We start from the raw sequence: 23179 nt of genomic DNA, 5'->3' as shown, positions 1-23179 counted from the left end.
GGGATGGTTCTTTAATGCTGAAAGCAAGAACATATAAGTGGCGGGGGCGGGGGGAAGGGGAAGAGAAAAAGATTGATTTTTTTAAAAAAAATAATATTGTAATTAAACTTTCAAAATTTTAAATTTTACTTGTTTTAAACCAAGTAAGAACAATTTTGGTGTTAATAGATGAGAGTTTTTAAAAGAAAAGAAGTGCCTCCACGCTGTCTGCGGCTACACTGAAAACGACGCCTACTGCGAGAAAAAAAAAATTTTTTTTCCTCTTATTTTTTGTACTTTCGCCTTCAGAGGAGCTGGAGTGCCGCTGTGGGGATCCCGTCCAGCCCGGCCCAAGTGGAGCGGCCCGGCGCGGCTGCCCCGTTGCCGAGCGACCGCCGCGGGGCCGTCGTGAGGGCAGGGCCGGGCCGGGCCGCGGGCTCCGGGGGGGGAACCGGGCTGTGCCGGGGCTCCGGGAGGGCTGCGGGGGGGAACCGGGCTGTGCCGGGGCTCCGGGAGGACTGAGAGGGGGAACCGGGCTGTGCCGGGGCTCCGGGAGGGCTGCGGGGGGGAACCGGGCTGTGCCGGGGCTCCGGGAGGGCTGAGAGAGGAAGCCGGGCTCTGCCAGGGCTCCGGGAGGGCTGCGGGGGGGAACCGGGCTGTGCCGGGGCTCCGGGAGGGCTGAGGGGGGGAACCGGGCTGTGCCGGGGCTCCGGGAGGGCTGAGGGGGGGAACCGGGCTGTGCCGGGGCTCCGGGAGGGCTGAGAGGGGGAACCGGGCTGTGCCGGGGCTCCGGGAGGGCTGAGAGGGGGAACCGGGCTGTGCCGGGGCTCCGGGAGGGCTGAGAGGGGGAACCGGGCTGTGCCAGGGCTCCGGGAGGGCTGCGGGGGGGAACCGGGCTGTGCCGGGGCTCCGGGAGGGCTGAGAGGGGGAACCGGGCTGTGCCGGGGCTCCGGGAGGACTGAGAGGGGGAACCGGGCTCTGCCGGGGCTCCGGGAGGGCTGAGGGGGGGAACCGGGCTGTGCCGGGGCTCCGGGAGGGCTGAGAGGGGGAACCGGGCTGTGCCAGGGCTCCGGGAGGGCTGACAGGAGAAGCCGGGCTGTGCCGGGACTCCCTCGGGCTGGGCGGCTGTGGCAGCGGTAGGTACGTGCTGTGTGTACCGCGATGCCTCTTCCAGCCTGAAGCAGCTGTAATGGCTTTGCCCCGCATCCTTTGGAGCGGTGAGATGAGCGAAGAGCTCCGGGACACGAGCAGGGATTAGAAAGCCCGAGCGCTGATAAGGAGAAGGGCGATAGCCTGGTCTGAGGGCGTTTGGGGCGAGTTTTGCCATGGACTCCCAGGGTTTCATAGCTCTGTTGGTGGCTTCCCACACACACAAAAAAGAAGTCTCGATAGACACAGCTGTCCTGTAAAATTTAAGAACGTCAGGTATTAAGACATTCCAGGACCTTAAGGATTTGTCCTGTATTAGCCCTTTGAGCAACACGCAGTATGATTGAAATTGGTGAACCATGATGCCATCATCACTGTAAATTATTGAAAAGGTTACACCAGGAATCCTTTGAATAGGCTTATGTCTGCCTACACCTTTTCCAGCCTTGCATTCCCTCTGTGGAATGCTGACCAGGAGAAGGAGGGTGGCAGTGATACAAATTAAAGTTGAAGAATACAAGTGGAAAAAAATGTAAGCCTTATCCTTATGTTTAGATATCTTTTGCAGTGGTTTTTTTTCTGAGTTTGTTTGGTCTCGCTGCCTCAGAAGAAATTTACTGTTGTGTGCAATAAAGCAGCTCCTCTTACAGGTTTTCTGTTGTGAGTGGAAAATTTGTGGTTGGAGTTATTGGGTGGAAAATATTATGAAGGCCAGGGTCCTGGTAGCACATTATTTTAAGCTTCTTGCTTATTTATTATTTAATACTGCACAAAGCCATAAATCAAAACAGCACTTTATGAGCTTGAAGCACCTCTCAAGTTGTGCCTGAAAGATCTAAAGCAGACTGGAAAATCAGACAAATACCAGAGATGAGACCATAAAATGTAATGGGGGAGGTGGAGTAATGATTCAGCTTTGAAACTGTTGAGTGCTGCCTGCTTGAGTGCTGAAAATCCCAGCATGGCTTTTAAATTCAGTACTTGTTCCAAAAGTATCGTGTCTTTTTCTGCACACAGTTCTCCAGTTCATGCAAGAGCCAAGGGCTCTGCGTGCTGTATTTATGAAGATAATTTCTGGTGGATGGATCATGTTTGGTGTCTTTATTATGTAAAATTTGCGCTTGTCATTAGAGAAGTTTATGTTCTGATAACTCTGCATACTTAACACAGGATCTGTAATGCCTGTGGCTTTCTGCATTTACAGTTATCATCACTAAACAAATAATCCAGATGATGCTATCCAAACCAAATATTCAAATGCTAGTTTTCTTATCCTTCATATTAATATTTGAAAATTAAAAATTAATCTGCAGGTTAATAACTCAAACACCCAGAGAGATTAAAAGAACATCTCTGCAGAAATCAGTTCAGATGGTGGAATTAACAGAACCTGCTCTCTTCCTCTCTGCTGGAAGAGAAGAGATGTTATGGAGGAAGGGAGAGATGTTATACACAGACCTGAGAGGCAAATGTCCCCACTAAGCCTTAGAACAGATTCCCAAAGTTCTAGGCCTTGCAGTGGGAGTGAGGTTTCCTGGAATCATTCTCTCCTTGTACTTAGCAAACACAGAGTAATCTACTTCAGCAGGGAAAAAAAGTAGCTCCCTCTCCTAAATGTTTTTAGGCAGTTTTAGACAACCGATATTACCAATGTGAGAGAAGATAATTTGATCATGATGTTGTTTTTGTTTGGCCCCAGGCACTGAGGAATTTTAGTGCCATCGGGAGCCTGTTTCTTTCCTGACATGGACCTGGTTCAGTCAGTCTCCCCAGACATCACAGTCACTCGGGGATCCTTCAAGAAAGTACCTAGTGTCCTGAGCAGCCTCGTGGAGGAACCTAAAAAAAGAGATGCTGTCCCCAATCACCTGCTGGAATCAAGTAAGTTCCTGCTCTCTGACTGTTCCCAACCTTGTGGCGATTCTAGGATACACTTGGCTGTTATTTTTTTTGCAACTCCCATCCTGTTGGTTAAATTGCAACTTCCTGAGAGCCCAACTCATGGGAGGGGTAGTCAGGAAAGTAATAGTGGCTGTGCTGATCCTGGCTGGCCCTAAAGTTTTGGGGTGGCTTGTTGAAGCCATGATGCCAAGAGATGAACTGGTGGCAGGATCATGGATCTGCTGGGGTTGTAGATGGTGCCATAACTTTCCATTTCAAATTCATGACTACTTAAAAGGAGAAAGGTTTTTTTTTTCCCTTGATAATAAATCAGTATAGCATAACTAGACTGCATCGATGTAAGTACCACTCATCGTGTGTCTTTTTGTCCCTGTTTTGTAATCTGTAGAGATTTATTCAGAATGTCAGAGGAGCAGGGTTGTACAGGCTGAGCCTGCTGTGTTACACTATGGAGGGTATGAAGCTGGAAAACATCACATACAGATGCTGGTAAGTTTTGGAGCAGGGATGCCCTTGGGGCTCATAGAAGGACAGCAGAATCTGAGTTGATTTCTTGTGGTCATGAGACCTTTGCCCTAAAGTGCTCTAAAAAGCAGCACTTAAATTCAGTGTCCTGGAATAACAAAAGAAACGAGTACCAGGCTGTGAGCATCACCCTCCTTCATACTCCCTGATTCCCATGTCTTCAACAGTGCTCATGATATGTGACTTTCACATATTGAATGAAGGATTTGGGCTTTAACTCCACAAGAGACTTGTTTTCAAAATGTCCTTGGACTGTCACTGTGTCTGCAAACAAGTTCACTGGTGGGAAAGTTTTGAAAAAACCTTTGGTCTTTTGCCAAGAACAATTTATTCTGAGAAAGGAAATTGTATGCATAGGTTTGATTGCCTTTCCTTGTGAATAGTTTGAGTACTTCCATTTCTACTCTCTGCTTTCCCTTTGACTGCCTTTGTTATTCATGTTTTAAGTGTGTTGAGACAGAAGCTGGTAGTTATGTTGGGCTAGGTCCTCTGAATATAATAAAAGTAAACAAATGCAGGAGGCTTTGCAGGCTGAACTATCACTATCCGAACGCTTATTGGTTGTACACCAAAACAGAACCATGGAGTATTACAAAATTCCTGTTGTTTCAGATGTCCCTAAAAGTGATCAATAAATTGTTTGCTCCAAATAAAGTATTTGTTCCTTTTGCATGTAAGCAAAACAGCATTAGAATTTGATTCAATAGTAGCATCTTTCAAGCAAGACTGTTAGTCCTTGGTTAAAAATTGTGACTTGTTTCCAAAGAATAAAAACACAGGATGTAAGTTTTGCATAATTTTCTTTTAAATTCAGAGCATATTTAGGATTATTTCTGCTAAAGCAAAAATGATTACTTTCTTTGCTATGGAAGATTTTACAAAAAGTACAGTTGGCGTTCTTAACTGACCTCTTATATTGTAAGGTGTGTTGTGGTTTTTGTGTTCTTTTGTTCTACAGAAGCTGATAAATATTTCTACCAATGCAGTAAACCTTCACATAATACCACCCCAGACAGTGTATTTTCAGATCAAATACAACAAAACAGTAAGTGTCAAAAAGTCTTCACACTGCTCTTTGCATGCAGCACAGGATTTGTGCCATATAAGCAGCTTTTACATGACTTCTATCTTGTTTTGGGTCTTGTTTGCTATTTTCTAGCACCGGCTTGTCCCTGGTTTGTCTCTTGTGGTTACTGTTGATTTTTGCCCTGATGAATGGAGGTATTACTATGACTGCATCCGAATTCACTGTGAGGTGAGGATTCATTGCGAAACAGAGTTAGAGTTTTAATGCAGTGAAACAAGTATTAGAGCATGATGATAATGATAAAAGTATGGTTAATTTTCTAGAGATAGATTTACTCCCAGTGAGTGTTGATTGGAGTATTTAACTTAAAGCATTAAAAAATGTTCTCTTCAAACATCCCAGAGCTGTAAGTAAGGTTATATAATGTATTCTGCTATTTTTTGCCAGGAGATCAGTCTTTGTGCCACACTGATGTAGTTATGTGTCTTAGCTGAGCAGCTCAGTGGAGCTCTAAAGAATTGCATAAAGTATGGAAAGACAGGATAATGAAAGCAGGTAGAATATTAATGTTCTGAGGTACAACACAGTGATAATCTTGAAGGTGTTTTATGCCAGCTTACTGGCCAAGTACTAGAGAAACTTTTGACTTCCAAAACAGGCTGAGAGAGCTGGGGCTGTTCAGCTGGAGAAGAGGAGGTTGCATGGAGGCCTCATAGCAGCCTTCCAGTATATGAAAGGGGCTACAAGGAAGCTGGAGTGGGACTCATCAGGAACTCTAGTGATAGAACAAGGAGTAATGGGTACAAATTGAAAGACAGGAAATATGTTAGATATTAGGAAGCAATTCTTTACTGTGAGGGTGGTGAGACACTGGAGCAGTTGCCCAGGAGGGCTGTGGATGCCCCAACCCTGGCAGTGTTCAAGGTCAGGCTGGGTAAGGCCTTTGCTGGCCCTGTCCACTGGGGAGGTGTTTCTGCCCATGGCAGAGGGTGTTGGGACTGGATGATCTTTAAGGTCCATTCCAGCCCTTCACATTTTATGATTCTATGATTTACTAATTGTAAGATATAAATATTTGTACTTGTTTGTTTGCAGGGAGATGATACCTTAGTTGTTCCCATGCATGCTTACCCTGCTATGAATGTTGTAGAATTTCCATCATTTATAAATCTCTCTGATGTATCGATTGGTCAAAGGTGAGTTAAGGACACACATTTGTCTACATTTTGCAAGACATGCCCAAACCCTGAAAAATCCCATTTTCCTCTATTCATAAAACACAATGTCTTGAAAGCCTTAAGAAACTCAGCTACCATCTGGACTGCAAAATAATTCTGTATATGAACTATTTCAGGTGCACATTGACTGTGAAGTAAATGCTGTGCAAGCTAAACATATATGAAGATGGGGTGGGTTATTTTGTTTTGTTTTTTTTCTTCTTGTATTTAAAAGTATTTAATGAACTAGACATCTAACTTTGTCTAGTGCATGGATGCAGCACTGGCTGTTCTCATGAAGTAATCAGTAATAGTTGCTAATAGGAACTGGGATGGGGAAAAGGAGAAGGCAGATTCTATTTATTAGGGCCTAGTTGTGCAGTATATTTGTTGTATTAGTTGTAATTATGGTGATTTGTGTTAGTGTAAAAATTTGAGTGAATTCTAGGAAGTGAATTCTTAGCAGGTGGTTTTGTCTTAGGCTATGAGTTGAAAGTAACTCATGAATTTCACTGAAGCGCAGAAATATGAAAAGGCAAGGCACATACAAGAAACATACAAAAATCTGTGGTACAAATGACAGGATAACAATTATGTCTTTTTGTTTGTTTGTTTGTTTTTTCAATCCCCTTAAGTCTGTTAAACTTCAGTGAATCATAGCATTGTGAGTTTCTCACAGGACTGAACAGAACTCCTGACATTCTGGGGGCCTTTAGGCATGAAGTGATCATGTTATTTGCTCCATTTTAGTGCTGGAGTATACAGAATTTTCATATTCTCAGAATACAGAGAATATATTAGAGAACAAAATATGATTTTAAATAATGGAATTTTGTTTTCAACACAACAGGGATGCTCAAAGGTACTCCTGAGGAAATTTGGAAGAATTCCTGAAGACAAAACTTGTGATTTCAAACCTTAATTTTTACTAGTATTTGTCAGCATTAAACCATTAAAAAGTTTATAGAAATGAAAGCTTTCTGATACAGCTGGTACTTTACAGAACCTGAGAGAATTTGGACTCAATCCATGGCCCATGAAGTCAATGGAAAAACTGACTTTTACTTCCATAAATGTAGGATAAAATCTATATTCTACCACCTACCATTCTCCTTTGGTACAGAAGGTTCATCAGGCAACAAGGTGGCATGTTTGGCTTGTTTTTAAGGCACTTTGGTTGCTGTTCAAGCTGCACTATACCCTAAAACCAACTACCTGCCCAGTCTGCCATTGCATCTTCTTTATGAACAGGCCATAGTAAGGCAGAGAAAAAAGAACTTGGCTATTATTGCTTATTTCTGTAAGCATTTTAAAATGTGCTTTCCAGAGAAACACTGTGTGTAACATGCATTCTTTGTTAATCAGCAGGGTAGGGTTTCAGTCAGAGAATTGATAAAAACCAGAAATAAGCCCTTGTAAATGGATTTTGATTTGCAGGGTGATGAATGTTGGTGCACCAATGCTTTTGTGTTTCAGTTTGGTCTGTGAAAACTTGCATGCAAAGGCAAGACAAGTTGAAAAGATGTGTGCTAATACTTCTCACACAACCTGCATGAGACATAAAGGGCTATTCTGAAAATTAGGCCCCAGCATCATTATTTCTACAGTGGTTAAACCTCAGTCATTGTGATGTGTTGGAATTTTCAACACTTTCTTTTCTCATAGTCTTTCACAAAGAGGGCCATGGGAAAAGGCTGATTTCTGGTTCTGTACTCATTGCTGCTCCAGTTTGCATTGTTTGTTCTTGCCAGATATTGCAGTCTGTAAGAATTTTAGGATGGGCATAAATAACTTTCAAAAAGTAATTTTTTAAAATTTTTCCGTAATCAAATTCTGTATGGGTAAGAGAAACTAATGTTCAGCATTCAAATCAAGATTTAGCTCTTATTTCCTGGGAGGATGAAATATCTGAAATATTTTGCTATTTTGGAACAGTGACAAATTATGATTTTCACATTAATAAGTAACTCACCCCTCTGAATGCAGATAATTTAGTGCATGGTGTGTATAATACAATTTCACAGCTTGTAATTGATGAACAACTGTATTTTGATTAATTTAATTTTTCCTTTATCTCTTTTCAGTAAGGAGTATGTTATCCCATTGCAGTGCAGCTGTCCCATAGATTTTGAATTCCACATTGATATTGTTCAGCCTCACAGAGCCTTCACTGTCCAGCCAACATTTGGTAGATTGACTTCTTTACAATTCTAAATGTTAAATCTGTATTTATTAAGTGTAGCTACTTGTGACAGTGTACTCAGTGCTGTACAGAAAAAAACCTTTGCCTCAGGCAAAGCTTTTGCAGGTAAATGCTGCCAGTCATTTGCTACCTCATGGCCAAATAGCCATCTTGGCTGTCAGTTTCTTTAGACATTGCCCAGCTGTGACAAAATGCCAGCTCAGACAAAATATGGGGTGTTCCAAACAATCCATGCAGCCTTTATCTTCCCAGAAGAATATCCTAGAAAAAAGGGTCATCCCAGTAAAACTTAAGTCAGAATTTTTGGTAGCCTGAAACTATGGCTGACGGGCATCTGAAAAGCACTAAAAAGTTTTAGCTCCTACTGAAAGCCATTGTGCTCAGAGTAATCATAGTGTCATAATCACTTAGGTTGGGAAGGGCCCTGGATGTTTAGGGATATGGATGGTGGTTAAAGTGGTTGAGAAAATAATGGAATAGGTAGTAAGAAAATAAGGTCAAGCAGAGACAGGTAATGCATCAAATCCAGATGAGTCTCCTAGCTTTGAAGAGCACAGAGAAATATGTTTTTAAATGCTTTGCCCATGAAAGCAGAAAGTGCCAAAGGCTTAAGACTAGCAGATGCAAGTGAAGAATTTCTACATATAAACAGGCAGTCATTTTCACAGCAGTATGAAATATTATAGCCTCACCGCCAAATATCTCTGTTATTGCAAAATACCTTCTATTATTTGGCAGCAGACATAGTTTTTGAAAGACACTTTGAGACCTGAAAGATTTTCCATGCCTACTGCCATCCACTCAAACAATTAAATTGTTTAAAGAAAAGAAGCCCAAAATCAATTCCAGCACACTTAAGTGGGCTCATGTTATATGGACTCTTACTGTTTTTCTCCTCTAATCACAGGAATCATTCCAGGCAATGGGAAAGTCAAAGTAACTGTGAGGTATTCCCCACTTGAGTATGGAACAGCACAAATGGCAATGCAGTTACGGATTTCAGAGTTTCACTTAAAACCCTATGTGTGTGTATTCACAGGAACATCAATACCACATCTGGCTCTGATGTATGTGTGGCTGACTGATCTTCGAGTGTTTTTGCGCAGTTCTAAAAGATATTAATGTAACAGGATTTCATGCTATTTTGCTATGATCATTTTAAGCATTGGTTTCTTTGGAGACTTAAAATGCACTGATGTAATTCTACTGTTGATACATGTACCTGCTTTTTTACACTGTTTGTTTTGAACATCCTTGATCTGTATGAAATGAAACAAACAAAATAAATACAATGAGAAGTTACATATCCTTATAGAAATGTTGAGCATCCTCAGCTTCTATCGTTCCCACTCATTCTTATTGTTGAGGCCTTGCAAGATGCAGGGGGTTTTGAGCCTTTTGGGCTGTACTTAAATTTTTTTTCAAAAGATTGAACTTATATGCCATTGAGAGAGTACTTATGAAAGGAATATGTATCCTTCTGATATCTAGAAAAGAATATTTTGATGAACAACAAAGTCATAAAGAGAAAAAAGCTGTATGTGGAAAGCCCGTGTTGTGGAGAAGAGACCGGTTCAGCCAACTACAGTTGAAGCCTATTCAAAAACTAAAGGTGTGAAAAGATAATTGTTACAAGTACTTTTTTGGGCTGGAAATCTTCCATGTTTCTGTTTCTTCCTATTAATTCATATCTCATAGGAAATTGAATACCAGAACCTCAGATTCCCCACAGACTTGTCAAATCCGTATGCTGTAGCTTCTGTTTTGACTCAGGAGCCAGGCAAATTGAAGTTAAAGGACATAAAGGAAGGTAAAGTAATTAAGCAGCATAAACTTGGTCTTAGCATTGTTTGTAGCTCTGATGAGGAGCTTGGCTTCAGAATTGCTGAGGTGATGTGACTGTTGTTTCTGTGAGAACTCTCACCTTAGCTTTATGTATTAATGAGTACAGTTATCTTAATGGATGATTTTCACAATTAAAAATCAAATCTAAAATGAGGTGTGATATGGCTTTCTGATATTCCTGCAGCCCTGTCCCAAGGCAAAGAAGGAAAAAAAACCAGACAGATGAAGGATGCTTTATTTCAACTAAAAGTCAAACAAAATGTTCAGGAAGAGAAAGCCAATCATCTAAAGTGGTAGGTGTTAGTTAATCATGTTAGTTAGCCATGTTGACAAGACTGGGATTTGTTTAACCAAGGCCACTATGAATGGTGTGTACAATATCCACTAGTGCAGAATGCTGCCATTTCACATCCTGATACATTTGGTTTAAGCCTAAATTACTGTTGTTTTGTTTAATTTTTTTCTCTCCTGCTAAGAGCAGACTCAGTAGTAATCCACAGTAATATCCAATGAGGATTTTGATTGTCTTATTGTTCCATTCAAAAAGAAACCTGCTGAAAACCTGGTTTCCCTGACCTTGATCTCAGGCATCTCATCTTGTGCCCTTAAGGGCAAAGGAGGATTTTGTTATGGCTGTCAGTAAATCGAGGCTAAAATGAATAATGGAGTAAGAGCAGAATTACACTTGGAAGTGTTCAAAAACATGTAGATGTAGTGCTGATAGATGTGGACATAGTTTAGTGGAGTGTTGGAGGCAGTGTTAGGTTAATTGCTGGACTTCATGATTTTCAAAGGTTTTTCTAACCTTAATGATTTCATGATTCTATTGTACATCAAATTGTGCAAAGCAGAACATAGTTGGATCTGTAAGCACATCATGGTTTCATTTGAAATCCACAGATCAGCTCATGGACACCTAGGGCACCTTAGGAAGAGGAGAGTAAGTCTGTTAGCCTTTGAATAAAACAAACTGTGCATTAAGTTAAACATTTTTCTTGTCTTCACTGTAAATGCAGGCAAGTTCATAAGGGAAGTGATCCAATCTCTGCGAAGTTTAAAAAAGAGATTATTGAAAGCCGACAAAGGGAAGAAGAGCAATACAAGGTTAGTCTTTGATGTTTTTTCTGTAAATCTAAAATCAAATTTATATTTTCAGACTGTGCAGTGCACTAGTGAATTGTATCAAGCTCTCTTCATGTTCAGTTTTTCTTCATTAATCAGTGCAAACCTGTGCTAGTTGTGCTTGTTACTGCAGTCATGTCTTTATTGTGCCTGTGCATCAGTATTTCAGGGGTAGTTTTATCTTGAAGACAGAGAGAAGGGTAAGGTATAACCAGAAATGTGACAGTATTTGCCCAAATGAGCAGATTTGTACCCAGACACCCAATCTCACCAGAGTGCCACATTCCAGCATAATCCTGTCAGCACCAAGGGCACATACAACATTCTGTTTGTATTGTACCTCTGAGGAGTTGCTGTCCTGAATGACTCACATTTGCCTTTGTTTAGAAGCACCTCTTTCCTAACCTGCTGATTTGGCTGTGCAAAGCAAACCATGTTTCATTAGGACAGAGATTTGATTGGAACTCAGATCTGAAAAGACTTTTTTTTTATTTTGTTTGACTTGCTTAAGCATTGCAATAAGCACACCGTAAAAGGGAATGAAGTCTGTGTTTTGGTAAACACCTTCAGAGTGTTACATTGTGAGTTTCCCTAATTGAAATGGAGGAAAGAATTCCCTGGATGCTTTGTGCTAATGTGATTTTTCTTCAAATTAGCTCCAAAGAGGAGATCCTATCATAGAACAGGAGTTTCAGAGGGATGAAATAGAAGTTTCCTTCAGACGTGTTACCCGGCATGTTGACCAGGTTTGTTCATATGTTTTTGTAGCCTGCTATATACATGCTAAATTATCACCTCCCAAGCTAACAAATAGTCATAGGTGTTTGACACGGAATACTTTTCCTGCTGGTATTCCTATTTCTGTGTCAATGCCTTATTTCCCATTTTAGTTTTATGTAGGGCAAGCACCATGCTACATGCATGCTACCATGCAACATCTTCTGATGTTCTGATCTAATATGAGAGTCAAGTGGAAATCTGCAGGCCTAACCTGAGAATTATATTGCTTGTTTCTCTCAAAGATCTCTCAGGAGAAGGTTTCTCATGCCTCGTAATGTTAAGCATATCAAAAGATTTCCAACCTTTATCTGCAGGTCAGGTGGACAGGAATCTTTCTGATGCTAATACTTTTTTTTGCCCTTCTCTTTGGTGTCTTTCACTCTTTTTTGGGTATGTGCCATTATTGGAGAAAGGATATTGGTTTTGCTGGGCACCTGGTTTGAGTCCTTACAGCTATTTCAACTTCATGTCTGTGCAAGATAAAGTGTGTGTTTGCTAGAGCCCCTGTCCATTCTCTCTGCTCTCCAGCTGCCCATGGAGCGCACTGAAGTAATAGTCTGTGTTGGTCATTTGTGTGGATTCAGACCATGCCACATTATCTCTGCATTCCCCATGCTACATCTGCAAATACTCGGTGATTACCTCCCATTAAGCCCTGCAGTGAAGGCTTCTGGTTAAATGCCAATGCTGCAAATATTTTCACTGGACCAAATTTCAGTATTTAGGATTCAGGCCAAAGAATAGCTTGCGATGGAGAAAATTTCTCCCTTATCTAGTTGTAAAAAGGGTTGTCCTTTTTATTTTCTTTTTCCTTTTTTAAAAATACACCATGCAGCAACCAAGTGTCCATCCCACATTTGACTTGCTCCACAATGACCCTTGGGACAGCAGAAAGAGGATGTTCAGGAAATTCCAACAAGCAGCATACAAGGTAAAGTGAACAACTAGAATACAGTGTGAGGGCATGACACCTGGGAAACAGCACTAAAGAACATGCAACCGGCATATAACGAGTGTTCACTGCTAGCTAGGGATTTGGTAGTTTGATAAATATGCCCCTACCTCACCAGGAAATAAGGATCTGGAGTAAGTTTTGTATTCAACTCATCTTTCATGTTGCAATTTATACTAAACAAATGCAGATAAATTCAGATTTAAGTAAAAAATACTTCTGTACAAAAAAAAGAAGATTTGAAAATGCATATAGAATACTGCACCCTGTTTTGGGCCCCTACTACGAGAAAGGCTTTAATAAGCTGGTGTGAGTTCAGTGTACAGCCACCAAGATGTTCAGGGCTTAGAGCACTTACTCTGTAAGGAGACACTTAATCTGGAGAGGGAAAGTAGAGGGAGAGAGCAGCACCTTCCAGCTCCTCTGAGGTTACTGATAATGGAGGATCTTTGCAATGGTGCATGATGGGAACATGGGAAACCACAGGTAGAAATTCAAATAAGGGAGGCATAGACTTGTAAACTAAAGACCAATCAGTAAAATCACTTATTTCATTTGGTTTAAATATTATTTTGCAACACCGCTGCTCTTTCCCCAGTAAATCTTAACGTAGCAAGCAAGATGGAAATGTCCTGCTCTTCTCATCCAAAGATTACAAATAAATATCCAACTCTTCTCCAGTTTGGATATTCTTCAGTGTATTCATAATAATGAGGTATTGAAATTAAATGCTCTTTTCTGTATTGTACAAATAAAGAGGTAACCAAATGGCCCCATCTGGTATTAAAACCTAGGATTCTTCATTTTTACCCTGTAGAGGCAAAACACAGTGCAGGTTGCTGTTTACTCTGCTCGTTCTCAGAGCCACAAATATTCATATGGCCCTGGTTAACTGACTGTTCACACTCTGTTTAATCTGTGTATGCCAGTAAACACAGCTGAAGGGTTGGGACCTAGCCATAGAAAAGTCTGATTAACCTGTAACACTAAATTAAAAATTTTAACTGTATTTATTCTGTAATGTCATTATAGAGTTGAGATCCATTCTACATCTTTTCTTCCCATTTTCTCCTGAACAGAAAACTATATTAAAAATTCTCAGATAGAGATGTCTGAGTGAGCTCTGGAGAATAAATACAGGTGAAACACATACAGTACTTCTATGGATGTAAATGTTTGACTTAAATTTAAAAATCATTCTCTCAGATTTTGGTTCAGATTCGTCTAAATCGTTTATTGCTTCTGTTCCGTGGACTGACCAGGGAGGCCAGGGGTCTGGAGGAAGGGTCTGCATCTGGTAAGGATAAGAACAAGCTGATATTTTGGCCATGGGCTATGATAATTCAGGTTGTGCTGCAGTGTGTCAGGTGCATTACATATAGGCATAAAGACAGAGTCCTTAAAAAGGAGTCTTCCAGAAAAAATAAAAGTGTGACAAGGTAGAGGATAGAGTGATTTGGATTGGATGGCCTTTAAAGGATTTTCCCATCCTTTTGGATGGGAGTTGGGTAAATGGGAGACAGAGAAGAATTTGAGTCTCTTATTTCCCACTCCCTTGTAGACACTAACAATATGACAGCTCCTGAGACACACAGTTCCATTTCAGGCCTTTTCCTGCTTCTGCAGATAGGCACTTTTAATTCCTAGGAGATGCAGGAATGCTGCAAATAGAAGGTGTAATGACATTTAATGTAAGAGAGGCTGGTGACTTGTCTCTGCCTTGCTGAGAACCATGCTGGATGGAGTAGACTGTAATGTCTTTTTAGGAAAGGGGAAAATAAATCTCTGCTATTCAAGGTATTGTGCTCATATCTTACAGATGAGCTATTAAAGTCTTTAGGAAGTATTAACTTATTTTTTGTATTAAAATTACTAGACATCCTGATTTAGGAAAATGTTAAATACATTTTGTGGTTTGATTCTATTTCTGAAACAGTGGATTAAAATATATTACAAAATCTTAATATTTGGTTTCCACTCATGACAGAAAGCAGGAGTTACAGCAAAGTAGAGAAGACTGAAGAGCATAAAGACTTTTCTTCCAGGATATCTGAAGATCGTATATTGCCTTTTGAATTCCCCTTTTTCAGTTCCCAGGACCTACACAGTTATTTGGTAGGTACAGTAACTCAAATGTTAGTCAGCACTCTAGAAAGAATTTTGTTGAAGACATTGGCCCCAGGGCTGGTAGTCCTTTTATTAAAATTTCACTAGGTGACTAGTGTTTCGGGGTTCTGACAAATTAATTCAGGACTTCAGATTTACTAAGGGTTCTGCTGAAAACAGTAAAAAAGTCTTCTCATTCTCTTAATTGTATCCTAAAATTGTAACCAATACATTAATGTTCAGAGTTAGTTAACATCCATTTTTCAGAAGAAAAGAAAAAAAAAAAACTGAAATGCTGGAGTCCAAGAAAGAACAGCAGATATATCAAACTATATATAATAAATATTTGCATAATTATTTCCCTATGTTTTCAGTTAGCTGTGCTCATGGATTGCTGCCAATACAAAGCAAAATGACCCACCACATTACTGGTTTTAAAAACTGTTCTGTTTCAGGCACCTGATGCTCTTGGCCTAGTTCCTATTGAATCTGTAGACGTGAAAGTAGAACATGTTCTTCCTTTTTACGACTTGAAAGTGAGTCAGTACAGCTCCCTCATGTTTCTCCTACCTGTCCAGTTAAATGGTCCCAGCCTGATTCAGTGGCCTCTGCACAGCCCAGTAAAAAATATTGTCTTAATAAGGCTGTATGATTAACATGCTTTTATTAAAAGCAAATTTCACCAGTTTCTGTAAGTAACCAGATTACAGCCAGCAATAGTTCCCTCTCTTCGGACAGAGATGAATCATCTCAGCTGAAATTATTGTATCTCAAAGATCAAAGTCCTGGTGAAGTATGGTTACTCAAAGTTTTGGTTATATACCATGTCCTGGGAGAGTGTTCCAAGTGTCTTTTACCATGTAGATGTCATGTGTCCACATCTCCATTTATGAGTTAACTGAAAGTGATTATTGTCATTTCCTGTGGCACATCTTTTTTCTTTGCACTTAGGTTCCTCAGCATTGCAACATTATGAAGTATCAGCCATTTTGTACACACTATGCAGCCTCAAGTTACAAACCTGTAAAACTTTCCCGACCACTGAGGCAGGGAGCCAAGGTAACAAAGTCACTCCCAATCCTACATTTCCACAATTATTTGATTAATTTTCCCTCAACGTTTTATACATTAATAAGATTTACAACACTCTGAAAATCTTTGATGTCTGTGTTTTTTAAGGATGAATTGGTTCAAGTAGTTCCTTCTCCTGAGGGGAAGCTCTCTCAGAGGGCAGATTTTGGCAAAGAAGCAGCAGAAGGGGATATCAGCCTGTTAAACCTAGTTCCTCCCCCAGCTTTACTCCACCCGAGAGAGAGCAACCCACTTCGCATTTTCGTAAGTAGGAGTTGGTGTCCATAAAGAACCTAAGAAAGAGCAGAAGTGTGCCTGTTTCATCAGAAACTTGATGTGGAATTTGTGGGCAGTTTTCTTACTCAGACTGGTTATGAAACTATGCAGAGTGAGAGTGATCTTCATGGTGCAAGCTCTGATAGATAGGACTCACAAAGTTCATCCCACTGAGAGGGGCACCATTTCAGTTTAGGGTGGGTTTTGATCAGTTTAGGGGAGGGATGATAAGACAAAATTGCAGTGAAAGCAGAGAGCTGGAGATTCTTCCAGTCTGACCCTCCACAAATGATCAATAATCACAGGATTTCTGGGAACACCATGGAACCCCTCCATTCTTCTCCATTTGTTTCCCCATTTGGATGTTAGAGGAAAAGCCATGATCTTGGCATCTCAGTCCATCTGCAACCTCACATTCTTGCCCAGATAAGTAGGACAGGTGCAGTTTTTTCCTGCTGTTCAGCTGGGTGACTACAGATCTGCCTAATCTTTGAGTAAACTGAGAAAAGTGAAGTCAAACTCTGCTCCCATTGCATCCTGCTGCCTTACAGTTTCTAGAGTTCTCACAGCATCCCAAGCCACATTTCCAAGTTATTAGGCACAGAGATTCAAAAAATCACTGCCACTTGTATGGGAGGGTTTTCTGTTACTGTTGTCATGTAGATTGCGCTACTTGGCACCAGCTGCAGGAGGCATTTCCAGCAGTGCAGCACAGCCTGGAGGTCCCGAGGTGCCTCTGAGGAAGCAGAGACAGCTGTAGGGCTGCTGTAGGACTCAGTGCAGGGATGTGCATGGGCACAGGCAGATCTCCATGCCAGCATGGCACTGTGCCTGCCTTGGGTGGCTCTGGCTGCCAGCCCTCCCTAGCTGCAAGAGGCCAGAGCCCACTGTGCTGGTCTGCTGACCTTGGCATAATATCTATGGTGTAGATTTGCCCTCCTTGCACACAGCCAGCACTCCAGTGGACGTGCTGATGAGATCCTCTGTGAATCTCTTTCATCCCTCTGTCATGTCAGTGTAAGAGCCAGGCACAGCTTGATCCCACACTACCCAGCACTGGACTTTATCCAGAAACAGATGCTAGTACAGGGAAATGGATGGCAAGATGTTCACTGACTTCCACTAGAGCACGTCCATTTCCCCTTCTTGGATTCTGAACTATTCAGAGAATCAGCAATGGATTTCAGAGTACTTAGGCAATAATTTTTTTGTTCTTGGACACAACAGCTAAATTGCTGTATTTTAGACAGTAGGGATCATGAATAAATCAGACAAAATTGTAGGATGAGGGGAAGAGACAGAAAATGGAGGATCATACCAAACAGAACAGTCACAGTGGGACAAAGCCGTGAATCTGGGGACACTACATTAGTTGTAAGAACTGAATTTTCATTAATTTGACTTGATATGGTACTCAGAACAATTTATTTAAATAATCTCTTTATTGTTTTTAGAATCCTGTTCCAGGATTAGTTCCATTTTTACATCCTTTGGCCTATTGTGAATCAGATATGGAATATCATCTTTGTCCTCATCCAAAATATACTTTTACCAAGGAATGTCCCAAAGGATCCAGTATTCCAGTCACACAAAAGAAATTTCTGGATCACAAGGTATGGCCTTTTGGGTTTATTGTAAGAGTATCTGTCTTGGGTATGTTCTTCCTGAGAACTTGTTCTAAGGAGTTAAAATGGAAGCTGGAGTAATTCTAGATAGATGTTTTCAATTCTAAATTATTTATGCACCTAAATAGTCAGTACATGGGTCAGAATAACTAGTTCTAGTTAGGCATTATTCAAGTCTCTTATTTATGCCTAAGTGTTTCTTTGCTTTTCCCATGTATTCACTTGTATTTTCACATCCTTACAGTGATGGAAGGGTCTTTGAAGTATTGAGCTCCCCAAATTCAATTCTCAGCCAAGATGCTCTGTCCTGCAAGCCTCTATCCCCACAGCATTATATATTAGAGGTCTGATTATTGTATCACTCGTCATTTCAGGAAGTGATTTGTGGAGTAATGGAATGGAGAAAATTCTCACCACTGGATTATTCCACTTTTTCTAACGTTCCCACATTGACAAATACAGCACTTAGGTAAGAAAGTATTTGAGTATCCAATGCCTCTATCCTGCACTAGTTTCTGCTGCCTGTAACTGTATTGATCAGTCATTTGACCCACAAATGAAAATGGGCCTACAGATGGAATTAATTGCTGCTCAGGAATCCAAAACCATCAGAAAAAACTCCTACTGAACTCCTAGAAGGGTGGGTTAAGAGCAATATCATTAGAAGAAATGCTTAGCCCAGGAAGGAGAATTCCAGTCTGGGCTTTTGATAACATCTCTCCTGAAAGCTTGTTGACTCAGTCCTAGAAGACCCCAAGGGGTACAAACTCTGTCTGTAAAACCTTTAACTTATGGACACTTGCACCCAGTGGTAGCCAACATCTCTCAGGCTCACACTCCCTCATATCACAGCAGTTTCTGGTGCAGACAGATTTTCCACAAATATCTAAAAGAGCATCATCTTTGTTGTAACTGCACTGCTGTGAAGCTTCAAAATATGAAAATATCATTACTATATTAAACTAATACTATTTCCATCACAGGGATCCTTACAGTTTAGATATGCTTCCAAGAGATGTACCACCAGTGCTGTATGACTTACCTGAGAGAGACAAAGAGAACATAACTGACCAGTAAGTTTCTCCTCTATTCTGTATATGGTGTTATTTACTATGTCTAAACCACTTGTGTGGATGTCTGAAAACCTGTCCCAAAGATCCTCAAAGGCAAAAGCACAAAGTCTGTTGCATAAATCATACTTTTTTTCTTGTTGGCTAAAAAAATACTTTCAAAAGGACAAGGGCAAATTGTTCATCACTTTGCTAATTTTTAGTGAGACAGATGAAGCTGAGTTCAACAGGATTCTTACTCCAGAGATGGTGAAAGCTGAATTTCCACAGATTGGGGGGACACTCTCAGAAAAAGAAGAAGCAGCAAAAATGGAAAGGTGGGTTTATTTTGAAATTATGAGAGAGGAATGGAATCTGAAGTCAAGCATCCCTTTCAGAAATGCATAGAAAGTCAAACTGAGATGCTCTAGGGGTTCCATCACAAGTGGGATGCAGATCTAGTACTTTGAGCAAATTTGCACTGCAAATTCAGTCTTAGATTTTACTTCAGAAAGCAACTGTGAACATGATGCCTGGATCTCTCTGACAATGGTTATATCAGTATGATCTAACACTTGAGGCAGTTTGCTTGCTTTTTCAGAGATGTTCAACGTTCTTGGACCAGTGATTTTTGCTTTTCATTTCCCCTTTAGGTTAGATATTTATTAATGCTGGCAGAGAAAAGGGCCCTTAGAATTTCCCCCTGGCATGGTGCTTTTTTCTCTGGCTTTTCTTAGGAGTGTTTCATGTTTGCTCTGCCCAAGCTTCACACTCCCCCAACACGCATCACAGCAGGCAGTGTGGGTGACAAGTGACTGCAGAGCAACAGAGGTGAAAGTGCTGAGTTATAACCTTGGAGCAAGTGAATTCATTTTTGTCCAACAGTTGTCTCCTCTTTAAAGTGGTCATGATGTGGCTTAGATCCCAGGATGTGCAAGATAACCTGAAACTTTCAGAGCTATCAAGAGATTTGAATGTTTGCTTTGCTTTTAGAGGGGAATAATTTGATTGGCATTGAAATTGCATTCAGCTCTCAGCCATTAAACTTTAAAACAGTGCTGTGTATTGTGAGGTGTCTGGCAAAACACTGATTGCTGTGATTGCTACAGCACTGATTGAAAAGAATTCGCTGTAAAAATGCTGATGTGTTGCACTCCGTGCTTGTTTTTACATTTTATGACACTGGTTGTCAGAACACGGGGATTTGGGACAGCTTGTGTAACAAAAGAGTGACCTGTTTCCTCCACAGTGATACAGAGCTGGAAGGTGCTTTTCCAGGCTGAGTCATTTTATAACCCAAAGTTTCTTTCTTTCTTAAATCTTAGGTGTTTTCAGAAAAAAAAATTGAAAATCATTTTAATATTAGACAACTCTGGGTATTGATATTTACTTGTTGAAATCTTCCCTATTATTTTGTGTTTGTAAAGAAGGAAGTAAAAATTTCTTAGCAAACAATGAAGTCCCAATCCTTTATGTTGTCACTGAAAGGTTCTCTGTTGCTATTGAGGGGGTGGAGTTTCACTAGATGGCAGAGAACATATTGCTCCTCTGCAGCAGTTTCAGCATTTTTGTCCTTAAGGCAAATCAGGTTTTCATGTGGCTGCTCTTGTTCTGGCAATCACAGCTTATGTTCCTACATGGATAAAATGTAATACTCACTCAATTTGTGCTACCTGCTTACTTTCCTAACTGGTCAAGCCTAGAGTTAAGTGTTCTTTCCACAATTTCACTACTTTTCCAGTTCTGCTTAAGCAATGGAATATCCTCTGTCATGAAAAAAGAAATCGCAAGTGCCTCTTTCTTTGGATTTTGAAGACATTCCTAAGTTGTTTCCCTGATTATTATAAATACAAATTGTTATAAAGGATAAGCCGAATCCGTGAGTTAAAAATATTAATAACAAATTTATTAATAAAAAAACAAAAAAAATCAAGAATTTGAGAAATAGAAAAACCCCAATAAAACCACAACCAAAGCTCAGTTCCGATCCCGGGAATCGGCACTGGGTGAACCGAAGATCCTGCCCCTATGGCACAGAATCCCCTTCTGGTTCACAAATTCGGAGTGTGCAGGGCCCCATTTTTATACATTTTTTGGGCTTGTGCAACCGATTCCTTCATCGGTTCTTTGTGTAATATGGTCCTCGATTCATATTCCTATGGTTTCCTTTTTAGATGTGAATTCGGTGAATAGTTTTTCAGGGGAGACATAAACTTATGTCTGGGTTTATTGGAACTAGCTATTGAGATGTACGTCCTTGATGAGATTGGGATGATGGCTATGGGGTGCTGAGCGTTTGACCGATGGCCGATGGCCGATGATGGCAGTGCTCCACACCATCACCCATGGGTGGTGCCTTCCTTTCTTTCATGATGGGTGATTCTCTGCTTTTCGGCCGAGGAATGTCTTCCCGGAACCCTGCATTCCTTAGGCTTAAAACATTATACAGTAACACACTGTAATGTTTATATATATAAACATTAAACACTATATAGGTTTATAAAGTATCATAAAAAGAAAACACGAATTAATCCTACAATATCTGTCACACAAGTGATGCTTTGAATTTCTTGCAGGGACCCACACAATGGTCCAGATGGACATTTTCAACTGCAGAACAACGGGATCAGAGAGAAAGTTCGGAAACATCTGGAGACATTGAAGCAGAAAGCAGTTAATAAAACCCTTATTCTGGGATAAGAGTAATTTCACAAAGTCCATGGCCTTGTACTGCTTATCCTGTTAATGTATGAGGCTTTCCCTGTTCCAGATACATTTACTTTTGTTAAGTGAGGTCAGCGACTTCATATGCAAAGAGAAGAGAACCACCAGTAATGCCACCTCTGTCAAGGACTCTCGCTGTGCCCACTACCCCAAACACAATAGTTACTCCGGTGAGAAACTTCAGCCTTGCACCTGCTAATTTTGTTGCGGTATGAAGGACCAGAAAACCTCAGTACTACCATGTAAATAGTTTGGTAATTAATTTACAGCCCATAGTTTTCAAATAAAATGTGAAAAGACCTCATGACCAAAACCTTCTGATTTTGTTTTTTTTTTTTTTAGTTATGACCTTGAATTTTTGCAGGTAAGTTGCTAAATCTCAGACTTGACCATAAACCGTAAACCATAAATTTGTTATTTTTAAGGGAAAGGAAGCCTTTAACACTATTACTGTCTGCAAAGAAAATGTCCAAACAAATCTTATTAGCTGCTCAGGGATTTAATTCATTGCACCGGTCTGGGCAAAAGTATGCATGGGTTGAGTGAATGAACTGACGAGCCTCATGAGAAACCTGTAATGCTCTAGGTGTATTTTCTAGGAATGGAGATTTCTCAGCATATCATCTTGCAGCTGAGATGTCTCCTACTTTCTTTTCAGCAAGCTGGACTTCAGACAAAATTGTTTTTATCCATAGTGAATTGATTGCTCATTTTACAGAGTGGTCCAGGCTGTTTGTGCTGAAAAGCACGAATCTTCTGTACTAAAAGGCATGGTAATTGCAGCAATACACACTACATTCCTAGGAGCCATACTTCTTTCCAGGCATACTTAAAGCCCGTAAGAAAAGTTTATTTCAGAGAGTGATCAGTGTAGACAAGCTGTAAAAAACCCAGGGCATATAAAATGGGAAAGCAGGGTGGAAAAGCTGCAGAATAATCTGTATTATACTAGCTACAAACTATCTCTGCTCGCTTCAAAGAAATAAAAAGCTGTTAAGTTTCTGCTAACTGTCTAATTGACAAGGGATTGTTCAGAAAACAGATCTGGATATCTGCAGATTTTTCTGACTACAAACAACTGCTCGAAATTGTACAGGTTGCTTTTTTTCTTCTACATTTTCTGAGGGAAGTGGTTGATCTTTTAAGAGATTAACTAAGAGTTGAGTATTTTCCTTAACATGACCGTGACAAAAACATTATCACAGTTTACAGTAAAGCATTTACAGTTCATAATTCACTGTTTAGGTAACTCAAGCATAGATAATTCTTTGGAACTGTTATCTATCAGCTAAATATCCAGTCTAGCAAAGATGGAATAAGTGTCCAGAAACAATAGTGATTAAACCAAGTTAATCCTTTTTTCTTACAGCAGTATCACCCTGCCTTCCTTCTCCAGATCAGTTTCCTGGTCATCCCAATGGAAATTAATCATGCTTCTTCATTCTTCAGCGGTAGACACCAGCCTTCAAAGAAATGAACCCCCTTTCTGTAGAAGTTACCCTCCTTTCTGTGTTTTAAGGTTTTTAGGGACTAGGTTTCAGTGTGCAGAGACGGTAAGAAAGTACTATTACCTTGCACTAAAATCTTCCTAAAGTTTAAAGGGACTGTTGGTAGTGTGCTGATGTCT

The 23179-nt window shown here is 40.5% G+C and overlaps 1 protein-coding gene across 1 annotated transcript; it reads left to right on the top strand.

Moving 5' to 3' along the window:
- Positions 1–1015: 1015 nt before the first annotated feature.
- CFAP221 (cilia and flagella associated protein 221) lies at positions 1016–21856 on the top strand. Its single transcript, XM_066189280.1, has 24 exons — positions 1016–1119; positions 2828–3009; positions 3419–3519; positions 4514–4600; positions 4715–4810; positions 5678–5778; positions 7884–7987; positions 8910–9069; positions 9494–9614; positions 9701–9812; positions 10032–10140; positions 10864–10951; positions 11626–11715; positions 12585–12680; positions 13908–13998; positions 14689–14816; positions 15263–15343; positions 15759–15866; positions 15987–16142; positions 17609–17767; positions 18154–18248; positions 18763–18852; positions 19053–19166; positions 21405–21856. The coding sequence occupies exons 2-24, from the start codon at positions 2874–2876 to the stop codon at positions 21526–21528; spliced, it is 2547 nt and encodes an 848-aa protein (XP_066045377.1). The 5' UTR covers positions 1016–1119; positions 2828–2873; the 3' UTR covers positions 21529–21856.
- Positions 21857–23179: the final 1323 nt, after the last annotated feature.

The sequence above is a fragment of the Chamaea fasciata genome, unplaced genomic scaffold, assembly GCF_029207755.1.
Source record: "Chamaea fasciata isolate MVZ Bird 193981 ecotype frontalis unplaced genomic scaffold, bChaFas1.0.hap1 SCAF_8, whole genome shotgun sequence".
Taxonomy (NCBI): Eukaryota; Metazoa; Chordata; class Aves; order Passeriformes; family Sylviidae; genus Chamaea; species Chamaea fasciata.
The sequence above is the reverse complement of the archived record's forward strand: the minus strand, read 5'-3'. Positions and strand labels throughout refer to the sequence as shown.

Excerpts from the sequence above, each read along its gene's own strand:
- CFAP221 (XM_066189280.1), top strand. The coding sequence starts at position 2,874 with ATGGACCTGGTTCAGTCAGTCTCCCCAGACATCACAGTCACTCGGGGA. Across the intron at positions 17,768-18,153 it reads AGAAATTTCTGGATCACAAG|GAAGTGATTTGTGGAGTAAT; the intron begins GTATGGCCTTTT and ends TCGTCATTTCAG. Across the intron at positions 18,249-18,762 it reads TTGACAAATACAGCACTTAG|GGATCCTTACAGTTTAGATA; the intron begins GTAAGAAAGTAT and ends TTTCCATCACAG.